This window comes from Chinchilla lanigera, unplaced genomic scaffold (assembly GCF_000276665.1).
Source record: "Chinchilla lanigera isolate Chin_1 unplaced genomic scaffold, ChiLan1.0 scaffold00030, whole genome shotgun sequence".
Taxonomy (NCBI): Eukaryota; Metazoa; Chordata; class Mammalia; order Rodentia; family Chinchillidae; genus Chinchilla; species Chinchilla lanigera.
Window position 1 is genome coordinate 16,035,081 of NW_004955431.1, and position 12,158 is coordinate 16,047,238.

General features: G+C 36.2%; 1 protein-coding gene across 1 annotated transcript in view; it reads left to right on the plus strand.

The window, feature by feature from the left end:
- The window catches only part of Ubl3 (ubiquitin-like 3), a gene marked incomplete in the record, with an annotated part of 55,089 nt that extends 43,522 nt beyond the window's left edge, over nucleotides 1-11,567 (plus strand). Inside the window, 4 exon segments of the mRNA XM_013515870.1 lie at nucleotides 1,600-1,708; nucleotides 4,370-4,456; nucleotides 8,291-8,368; nucleotides 8,642-11,567. Of these exon segments, the coding sequence (XP_013371324.1) occupies nucleotides 1,600-1,708; nucleotides 4,370-4,456; nucleotides 8,291-8,368; nucleotides 8,642-8,694 (327 nt within the window).
- Nucleotides 11,568-12,158: the final 591 nt, after the last annotated feature.

A 12,158-nucleotide genomic window follows, 5' to 3' on the forward strand; every position in this document is an offset into this window, starting at 1 on the left:
GAAATATGAAAGATTATTATTAATTGGTGATCTGGATATGTGTCAGTCTGTTCTTCTTTCTTTATAGTGCTGGGGTTGAGCTCAGCACCTTACACAAGTTCTCTGCCACTGAGCCACATCCCCAGCCGTTTCATTTTTATTTAGTTATTTTTTCACATTGAGACAGAGTCGCAATAAGTTGTTCGGGCCAGGCTCGAACTTGTGATCCATCAGCTTCAGCCACCCAGAGTTTTGGGACTGCAGGGGTATACTACCATGCCAGGCTTGTATGTCAGTTTTAAAATAGTAAAATTTTGAGACCTTGGTAGAAAAGAATGCTGATTACTTAAATCAAGTGGCAGTTGTCTGGCAAGCACAAGGTCCTGAGTTTGATTCCCAGTACCAGAAAAAAAAACAAAAAACAAATAAGTGGCAGAAAACAAAATAGACAAATTTAATGTTTACTATAAAAAAATGTAAATTTAGTCTTGCTTTACACCTTTTTTGAGCCCTATCAGTAAATAATTTGTTTAGCAATCCTTGAATGTTCTGTATTGCACAGCAGTGAATAAATGTAATGTGTTCAGAGCCAAGTAATTTGGCTTATAGTTTCTATCTTATAAAAACCTGTTTCCTTTCCTGAAGGTAGCCTCGCACTTCTTACTTTATATTTTTCTTTCTTGAGAGTATTTTGCTGCTCAGGTTGCCATAACAGTGTCATAGCCTGGGTGGCTTCACCAACAAGTTTTTTTCTCACAGTTCCAGAAGCTGAAAGCCCAAGATTGGGATCCCAGTGTGGTCAGGTTCTGGTGAGGACTTCCTCCTCTGGGGTGGGGAGGTAGGCGAGAGGCCAGTGAGTACACAAGTGTTCTTCCTCTTTCCCTTCTTAGAAGACCACAATCCTACTGATTAGAGCCTCTCCCTGAGGACCTCATTTAACTTCAGTTACTTCTTGAAGACCCTGTCTTCACATATATATAATCACTTCGGGAGTTAGGGCTTCAACTAGGGGCGAGATGCAAGGACTGGCATCAGCTGTGCTTGTCATTAAGCGTATCAGTATCTCATCAGATGTGGTGGCGCACGCCTGTAAACCCAGCACTTGAAAGGCTGAGGGAGGAGGGTTGCCGCAAATTTGAGGCCAGCCTTGGCTATAGAATGAGTTCAAATCCAGCCAGAACTATATAGCAAGACCCTGTCTCAAAACAAATGGGGCTGGGGATATAGCTCAGTGGCACAGTGCCTGCCTGGCAAGCGTGAGGTTGTTTGATTCCCAGTACCACCAAAAACAAACAAGATACAGCAGTTACATCAGTGCCTTGATGGTACTGTGGTATGTAGCGGTTTATTCATTGTAGACTCTAACATCTTAAAAGATTTTCTAGTATTTTTAATAAGAAAAAATATATTGGTAATGAAGAGGAGAGACACGCTTAAATGATAGGAACTAAAATCATGCCCAATTGTTGCTTTTTTTTAAGCTTGATTGACTTGGAGTAAATAACCACAGTATGGCAATAATTATAATAATTTAGATTCTTACTAAAATGAAAGCCTGTGTAAGCTATTTCCGTGTTTAAAACTTTCAGGATTTACATTAAGAGAATCCTTGTCTTTCAGATAAATTTGCGCCTCATCTTGGTGAGTGGAAAAACAAAGGAGTTCCTGTTTTCTCCTAATGATTCTGCTTCTGACATCGCCAAGCATGTGTATGACAATTGGCCAATGGGTGAGTGGTATTTTTCTCTGAAGGATGAACAGTGTTAATTCTCTGTGCCTTACCTTGTTTCACAAAAATAATCTGAAAAAGTTAAAAGCCTATAAAATGAAAAACCAAAAATAACTGAGAGTATAATGCTTGGCCTTAAGGGGATCACTATCCTTTCTTAGATTTTGCCCTTCAGCTTTCTCATTCTAAAAGAGTAAAGAAGTTCCTTCAGTATGCGAAGTCATTGTTCTTCCTTAGAATTGTTAGTGTAAGCAAAAAATGGTTTTTAAAAAGGAAAAGTAGTTAACGCACGTAACACTTTCATATCATTAAACTTATTTTTACCAAACAAAAAGGAAAGAAAAAAAGAACTGTCTTTAACATATTGTGATAGTTTCTTTGGTCTACTGTATACATAGCCAGCTTAAAATTAAGTCTGAAGTAAAGGTAAGTTTTACTTCATGCCACTTCATATGTTCCTTAACAAGGTCAAGAAAGACCCAGCCAGTACCTATAACCAGCAGTTTTGGAGAGTATGTTAGCTAATCCTTCCTTTCTCTTTTTTCTACCTAATAAAACTCTTGTCTTACCTCCCTTTCCTGTGAACTTCCTCAGGTGTCATTGTGACCCTTTTACTGTGCCTCCTTGTGACATCCATAATAAGGAGGAGACTGTTTCAGCTGATTTCATGCAATTTTATTAGCTGAACCAATTTGAATTTTAAAGGACAGGACTTGTTTCAACAAAGAACACAGTGTATACAGAATGAATCAATTAAATCAGTGTTTCTCAACATAGGGAACCATTTTTAGAGGTAGACCCCTTAGTACTTTATTATGATGTGCATTTTAAAATGTAGAAACATAAAGTCCAATTAAAATTATTCATCCTTGTTAACTCATAAAAACCATAAAACTAAAATGGATCTATAAAGAAAATACAAATGTAACTGTCAAACTGGTAGTGTTCACATTAACAGTACTGATGTGCTAGGTGGTGCATTTTTGCTAGAGCCACGGTACACTTGCATCATGAATGCCTGTGTTCCTGCATGGTGCATGGTGACCCAGTTGTCTGCACTCACCACAGTCTGTCTTCATGCACTGCACCATTGTCGGCCAGCTTCTCTTAAGAGAGAGTGTATCATTTCTTTACTGCGTCACCTCCTGTTCTTTTTTCATTGATCTCTTGTCAGTTAAAGAAGCACTGACTGCTTGGCATAGTCATAAACATGGTGCATACGTGGGCACTAAAGCCCCAAGTCTACCATTGATAATCAAGTGGTTATTTTAATCATCTGGCGATCACTTCCAAATCATCAAAATGAAAACAGCTTGAGAGTTCTCAAACAGGCCTTTCAGACCGTAAGAGAACTTCATAGGCCTGAGTTGGAGAAATAATAATTTAGGCACATACTTTGACCTACTAGCTTTTTTTTTTTTTTTCAGTTGGTAACGAAAAGCTAGTTCCTAAATGAGGGAGGAACTGAAACTAAAAGTCACGGCTGAAAAGGAATCGCAGAAAGCTTGGGGCTCTAACACTACTGGGTGTTTCTTTATAGACAGGCAGGATGGATAATGATCAGTCTGAAAAGCATTTTTAAACACCTGAGTATTTTTGTGCTAGGTGTAATACAAAAGATGACTTTCATGGTTTTTTGGGGGGTAGAGCCTTGAAGATAGCTTCTGACATACTGTAGAAAAGGAAATGGAAGGTAAAGGTAACCCCTTTCAAAAATTTTATTTGAGCTATAGTACAACTTAAGAAATACTTTTATTTTCTTAATTATTTCATTCTGTTATTGAAATTAGGGTAATTCTTGATTAATGGTAAATAAAGGTGAGAATCAAGTACAGTATATGTCTTTGCCATTAGGAATTATCCAAAGTGAGCAGTCATATGTCAGTATTGAGAGCTGACTGTGTCAGTTGGATGTTACTTGCACAAAAAAAGTTTTAATGCCTACTCTTTCCTCAGGTTGCCAAATCTACTCAGCAAATTTAGACACTACAGAAATTATTTATATTTTATATACTTTAAAATATTTAAATTTAAATATACTTAGGTCTGTATTTATCGTGTAAGTTCAGCAGGTGTAAATACTTGTTGATACTAATAGTAAAGCTGTTGTCAGATTGTCTCTGGTTTTTTTTTGTATAGGTTCCTAGCTTTCACTTGTATAATACCCTCTAATATGTGTTATTTTTCTCCGGGACATTCATCATGGATAAGGTGATATAAAGTTTATCTTCTATATTGCCTGCCAATTGACCTAAAAAAGATAACATATCACCATTGTCTAATACATTGTCTTTTTAAAAATCTTTGTTCAACTTGTTTCTAGCCTTTGCATATACATTTTAATTAACAGGTGTAAATATTGGCTGCTAATTACTGGTAATTGAAACTAATTTTCAAACGGTATATCTCTTTATGAGGATTAGATTTTTTCCAACTCATTTGTCTTAGTTGTTTAAACTGTAGGCCTATAATTTGGCACAAAAGCTAGTCTTTTTTGCATCACTTGGTACTTAATGACAGGAGTCAAAAAGAAAGGCTGTAGTGAATGCATGAACCGTGACAGTGTCCTACAACTGATTTGGGTTCAAATTTGTAAACAGTGCAGTAGGGCCTCAATTATGTATTGAAATGCACCTAATCAGTTCCATGAATTCTTTTCAGACTGGGAAGAAGAGCAGGTGAGCAGTCCAAATATTCTACGACTTATTTATCAAGGACGATTTCTACATGGAAATGTGACATTAGGAGGTAATAGTCAAATTTGTAATGGGATTTAATGTTTGTGTCATGATTGCATTATTATTCATTTGTAGTTTGCTTGTAAAAATCCTAGTAAATTTAACTTTGAATTCTGCCCTTTTTTGGTGTGCATACCCCTTTACATTTTGCATTTCATTAAAATTAATATTAGTGCTTTTTATGAAATAAACTCTGAATATAATAGGAGTCCATTCCTGCAGATACAATTTTATTACTCCTGGGTAATTTAGATGTATTTTAAGTTAAAATTGGATCTACAAAGTAGGAAAGGTTTATGATAATTGGTTTTTAAATACATGAAGAGATGTTTTCAGTTTGACTCCAACTGATTACTAATCATGCAAGAATAAAGGTAAGCAACTGCCATGAGTGTGGTAGTGATTGCAAGGACAGATTTTGGACCCAAACTGCAAGTTGCATCCTACCTCCATCACTTACTGATGGGGAACCTCAGGCAAGTGACTTAACAAAATATCTGTGTCCCGGTTTCCTCATCAGTAATGGGGATTACAGTAGCTAATGCTTAACCTCATAAGTTGGGAGGAGTAAATTAGTTTATATATTCAGAGTACTTAGTGCTTGGCACATAGCGAACACTTCAATTATTAGCTGTTGTTCTTTATATGTGATTGGGGTAATGTAGCTCAACAGTGCCCTCTTATGGGGTACATTTTCTACCGTACTTAGGGTTGGTTTTGCTTTTAGTGTATGCCTTTTAAATATATTCAGATAATTGGAGGGGCTGGGGATTTAGCTTAGTGGCACAAAGCTTGCCTGGCAAGTGCAAAGTCGTGAGGTCGATTCCTGGTACTGGAAGAAAAACAAAAAAAACAAACAAAAAAACCCAGATAATTGGAAATTTGTAGGCAAATTAAATGATCACTTAATATATCTTTGTTTCTGTATAGTCAGACTTCACTCTCTACATCTGGTAGTGAAATGTTTGTCGGTTTTTCCTTTAAGGAATACTTTAAGGAAATACTTTATTCATTCAACATATATTTATTGAACTCTTCTTCTGTTCTAAAACTGATTTAGAGATACAGGGGAAATAAGATAAAATGTCTTATGAAGACCTTTTGAGTATTACGTAGGACAAAAGATAAAATCTACTATGCCAGAGGGCTAGAACAGATGAATAAAATGATTTTGACAATGTCAAGTTGGTAGGACATTTCATGGTATAATCTCGTACATAACCCAGTTCTAGTGATAGTGTTGTTATAACTGACCTAACTCGGGCTATTTCCTATAGCCAGGCTTGGTGGCGCATGCCTTTAACCGCAGCATTCAGGAGGCTGAAGTAGGAGGTTTGGCTGGGCTACATAGTGAGTCCAAGGCCAGCCAGGTCTATACAGTGAGGTTCTGTCAAAAAAAAAAATTAGAGCTTTTTTCCTCTCTAGCTATGTCCATTATTTTTATTTGGTTAGGTGGACCAGTCTTAATGTACAAATTACGTGTTAGCTCTCTGGCTGTATTATACGGTTGTTAAGGAGGGGGCCATGTGTTAATCTTTTTTTCTAAATTTTCTGTGGTTTCAAGATCCTGAGTTGAAATTGGTAAATGTTGATTGAATTTAATCTCACTACATGAGTGAATCTTAACATTGCCATCCCTTTCTTCATTTTGTCCTATGGGAGCCATTTTCCATCAACTCTATTCCTTAATTATCTTTACATGATGGCCCCAGTGTTCCCATACCATATTAAAGATACAGTGTTTGTATTAAATCAAAATCTTTTGACTCATTCCCATTAAATTTTAAATTTTTACCAGTAGAGTTTTGGAATATGTTTTAGAATATACCAGGTTAACTTATGTCATTATTGATGGTCTGTTACTGTCAGTCTTTCCAGAAACACAGTAAGCCACCTCTGGCCTTAGTGATTTAGAGAATATAGAAGCACAGGCAGGCCTGTTCATGTTGATCATTCCAGCTGGGTATTTGATCGGGCTTCAAAAATAATATTCAACTATTTGTGTTTTCAGTTCCCTGGTGTTCTTAAATATCCATGTAAAAGAAGGTAGCACATAGTGATGGCAGCTGTCTTCAGATATTTGAATGGCTGTTGTGGACAGAGACTAACCCTGGGAAAATTAGACTTAGACCAGTAACTAAAACTCAAAAGCAAACAATTTTTTAAATTCAATATAAGAAAGAATATGCGAAAATGTTGAGCTCTCTAAAGAAAGAACGGCCCGCTGTGCGGACTCTGAGATCCTTGTCACAGAGATGTTCGAGCAGCAGGTGACTAGAGTAGTGGGGGTTACGGCTAAGGAGAGCTTCGGTCATCGTATGAACGCCTGAAATAGAAGGCTTGGACACTGCCCGCTATCTCTTCCTCTCTTTTCCTTTTTCTCTCTTTCTTTTGTTGCTTTCACAAAGTCTCTCTGTGTCACCCAGGCTGGCCTTGAACTCCTCAGCTTAACTAGCCCTTTTGCCTCAGTTTCTCAAGTAGTTGAGACTGCAGGCGAGTGCCACTGTCCCCAGTTTCTCTGCCATTTCTGAAAGTTTGGGGGTCACTAAGTTTTAGGTTTAAATTTCTGGTGTTCAGGTCTCTCTTTTGACGGACAGCTTTCTAAACCCATGGGATTTCAGTCCACTGAAAGAAGGTGTGGTTGGCAGCTTTAGTGACAGGAGAGGAAAAAGAGGGTCAGCTGAGGCTTTGGTGGTTGACACCTTCTAGCTCAGTGCTTCCCAGAGTTTGTTTCTTAGATGGCAGACATGAGGATCACCTCTGCTACATAGTCATTTTTATCTTTCTTAGGTTTTTTGTCGTTCTTTTTTGTTTTTAAACAGGGTTTCACTTTGCCGTTCAGGCACACCTGCAGCCTCTGAGGCATTCATTTTAAAATCCCAGTTTTACTCACAGGTGATTTTTATATACATTAAAGGCAGAAACCTCTGTTCTAGGTGCTGTCTCGTGTCAGTAGAAAAAAAAGCATCCGCACTCAAGAAAACAGAAAGCATGCTAGATTCTATTCTACTTCCTTCACCTTTAGTATTGTTTACAGCAGTGTCTAGTGTTTGTAGTTAGCAAGGAGGAAGTAGTTAGGTGTATCAAAACAGGACAACTATGGGAACAGCTCCACAAGTTAGCTGTACTGGCTGCTTATAGTTTTATGCAAAGAACAAATGAGAAGAACTTTTTAAAGACTTGATGAGAAAATATTATTAATACTGAAACAATGAATCTAGCCTTTTCAGAAAATTTTTTTCTAATTGAATACAAGAGTGAAAGTAAATATTTAAAATTAAGTTTGTTACCTATGTTTACATTAAGTACTATAATCAGTGCAGTAATTTTATTAGGCAGCTGATATGTAATTAGATCATCTCCTAATTCCGACTTTTGCATGATCTATAAATAGTATGCTTAAAAATGTTCTTAAAAGATTCCTGTCTCCTCTAAGGTGATCACTTATATTAACCAATGAATTATATATTTTCTCTTTGTCCCCCTTCTTTAAATAATGCAGATATATTTGTCAAACTAATAGTGGCCATAGGTGGGAATGGTCATTTTTAAACTGTGAAAGTTACCTCTGGTAGTATTAATTTAATCTTGGTATGTAGAGATTTTTTTCTTCAGTAAGAAGTCCTGTCTGGGGCTGGGGATTTAGCTCAGTGGCACAGCACCTGCCTGGCAAGTGCAAGGTCATGAGTTCGATTCCCGGTACTGGGGGAAAAAAAAAGAAGTAGTTCTGTCTATTGAGGAAATCATATAAAAAGAAATCCATCTTTAAAATGCTTTTACTTCTAGTTAGTGATTTTAACAAGTCACTGTATATGTAACAAATTGTCTTCTGCCTTTTCTCTAGCATTAAAACTTCCTTTTGGCAAAACAACAGTGATGCATTTGGTGGCCAGAGAGACATTGCCAGAGCCAAACTCCCAAGGTGAGCCATACACTGGAGAAATGTCTCGCTTGAGCTACAAAGACAGGCATTCAAACATGGCTGGGTTTTTCTTGGCTCTTCTAAAAGAGGGGAGGTTTTCATGCTTTATGAGCAGAGTTTGCCAGGCAAACAACCAGACATTTTTGGAATATGTTAACATTTGTTAACAGCCATTTAATTTAAAAAATGCAGAAACTACAAAAATTATTATTATACTTTGGTGCTCCCATCCTAGTGTTCTTGTTTATAAGTGAGCTTTTCTTCTTTGCCTAGGTCAGAGGAATCGTGAAAAGACTGGCGAGAGTAATTGCTGTGTGATCCTGTAAACACTGTCTGCCTAGTGTGGTGTGCGCGGTCTTAGTCTTTCATGCTGCTGGGACACAAGAGACCCAACATAGCTTCAGAAACCTTTAGGAACAGTCTGCCTGCAAGTCCATGGAACTGAATTACCACATTAACACTCACTCATCTTCTCTCATGAAAGTAAAAAGAACCAAGAACATTTTCCACTATCATTTTTTATTTCTTATATTTTTGTTTATGTTGAACAGTTTTAAAGTATATTGGTTTTTGAATGCAGTCAATCTCCAGGGGAAAAGTTAAGAAGTTATCTTTCATAGCAGAAACAATTTTGCTGCCACAAAAATTTTCATCACCAGAATGAACAAGTATTCCAAATACAATTTGCACTAAAAAAGATTGACATTATTTTCCTTATCAGCAGAATTTATAGCAGTTTATGGTACCTAGAAATACTCACTGTACAGTTCCATATGTACAATTCCACACTGGAAAACACTCAGCAGTTAATGAAGTTAATTACTGGGCCAACTTGAGAGGAAAAAGAAACCAAAATGTTGATTGCATTCTACCAAAGTCAGTCATGGTGGCTGTACTGGCACAGAATATTAAGCTGAGTGTGACTATTTTCACTGCAACAAATGAAAAAAAATGTGCCTGTTGTTCAAAGCACTCAGTAGAGGGCTGACAAAACTAATTTTTTCCCTTTAACCCATGCACTCTTGAGTGCTGCTGTTGCTGAGTGCTTGTTCAGACAGCACAGGCGAGGGTGAGTGCGTTTTCTAGCCTTAATGTGGGAGGGTGCCAGGCGCACAGCGGCTTTCATTCTCATGCAGAAATAGTAGAAAACCTCATTGACTGATCAGTTTCACATATTTGAGTACCAGAAAATTGGATGTTGCTCTATTTACTGCTCATCCATAGCTGTGTCCAATGTTATACTTACTCATTAGTTCCGATGAATTCTTAAAACTACAAAAAAAATCTCAGTACTAATTTTGTTTCTTTCTATAGTTTGCATTTGGTATTAGTGCTTGCAGTTGTATGAAAATCAAAAGCTGATTTTTTTTTTAAGGCATACATGATTAAGGATGCCACTCTTATTTTATACCAATACTTTCAAGATTGATATGCTAAAAACAATTTGCACAGCACTAAAGCATGAACTAGTTTCATCTAAACCTGTAAAAAAATATGAAAGATTTTATATTTTTTTTCACTAGGAAAAACTCTTCCTGGATGAAATTACAAATATGTGTAGAATATATTTAATAAAAAAACTTATAAAATACCTAACTATAGAACTTACATATAGATTGGCGTGTAGTATATAGAACAATATTCCATATAAATAACTTTAGCCTTTTTAAAAATGAAGTTGCAGGCTGACATTACGTTCTATATTTAATAAGTGTTCATGACCCTTAAAGCATTAAGTGTAAATGATTTCAGATGGTCAGCTTTCTTTAAACGCAGTCAGGTTATTTTATTCATTGTTAATGCTTTGATGAAAAAGGCTTTATATGCAGTAGATCTACAAAAATATTGTTCATACTGATCAAAATTAAATTTGTATAGAGCAGAGTTTTAAAATGAATGTAAATAGCACTAAACATTTTCTTTCTGCAACCTGTACTTACAGATTCTTTCTGTAAACTAAATAAAAAGAAAAGATATTGTAGTGCATTTGGTGATGACTTTAAAGATCTTGATTAAGTCAGTACTGTTTAAGCACTGTCTCATGTTAAAAATGTTTTCTACTTTTATTTCTGAATTTTTTAAAGTTCATTTAAGTACTATTCTCTTCTTGGTTTGGGAGTATTCCCAGTGTATCTTTGATATTTAACCTGGTTAATTTGTGCTTAGTCACATCAGTGAATAGAATTATGTAGTCTCTGTTACTGCTACAATGTTATTTCAAGACGTGTTAAATATTTATATGCGTTGTTGACTAGTTCGAATGTGGGTTCTGTTAGTGTTGACTAGAAGAATCTGGCAGTTACTTAATTGGGCTATTAGCTTTTATGGCTATATTCTTTTGTAAAACAAAGCACTGGTAATTACTTTCAGTACTTACTTTGACTCTAATTACTCTTGAGTTTTTCCAAAGTTAAAAGACTATCAGTTAATTATGATTGCATTTTTATTACAGTTAAAAATATTCCCTGTTAGTTTTCAGTATATTTTTCTGTGTGTTCCTGTATATCATATATTTCCCTCTTATAAGACCAAGAGTTTTCTCAGTGAGATAAATTGGTTCTAGTAGAAAAAGAATTATGTCACTTAATAATTAATGCCATGGTTGTGAGAGATGAAAAAAAGAGTAAACATAACCGTAAAATGATATACTGAGAACACCAAAAATTTAGATGCCTTAATGGTATATACATGAAAGTACCAACTGTCCCTTTAAGACACTTCTTTGGACTTGCCTGATGGTTAAAATATGATTGATAATATCCAAGGCTACTATTGAAGATCCCTCTGCCAAAAATAGCAGTTCACTTAGCTAAAAGTGAGACCTGCACAGACCCAGTAATGTAAATAAAGCCTGAATTATGGGGCTGTACCCCTGCCTAGTGCTTGGTATCTAATTCATGTCTTTTACCTAAAGTGTCTAGGACTTCAAGTGTCCTGGACAAGGCAAAGGTTTTCTTTATTAAAACCTCAGCATGTCTCCCTGATCTGAACGATTCACTTTCTCTTCAGGATAAATTGTATCTTACCATGAAAAATACAGTATCTAACATCATCACATTAAATGAGCTTTTCTCATGACAGACATCTATCTTTAGTTTTATGAAGTCACTTTCACCAATATTACAGTAATTTCTGTTAGCTAGTTGTGGTAAACAATGTTTAATGTGAAAAGAAATTAAAACTTTCTTCATCTATTGTAGAATATTTCTCTTCTTTTAAATAACTTCCATTCATTACCTTGTGTTTTTCGAATCTTTACGTCTACTCATTTCTTTTTCCCTTTTCCAGTTTATTCTCCACTAACATTCAACCTGGTACCAGCCTTTACTTTGCTATATTTTACCGAAACCAAAGAGAAGCAACTAACATGTAATGCACTTTCATACACATTGGTGACTGTTGCAAGTTGCTGTTTTCCCCGTTACTGTTTTGTAATGCAATCACTTGTTAGCCAGAGTGATTGGGTGGGAGGAAGGCTTGAAAGAGAGCACGGTTCAAACAAGACTTCAGGTCCTGGCATTTACCAAGCACCATGTCCACGGCCAGGACAGGGCAGGACTCTCAGACATGGCAGTGGGTGATGAAAGGTGACTCCCAGCATGTCCGGCACCCAGCGTACTTTCTTCAGAAGTCTGTAACGCACGTGGCTCTCTTATACCCAAAAGAACTGAAAGAGGTCATTTTAAAAATTGAGAAACATCTGATTCTTTGCCATCAAAGCTGATGATCTTTGACAGTGATGTCAAATGTTTGTTCTTTAAACTATTTTTGATATTTTTTTGTTTTCAAG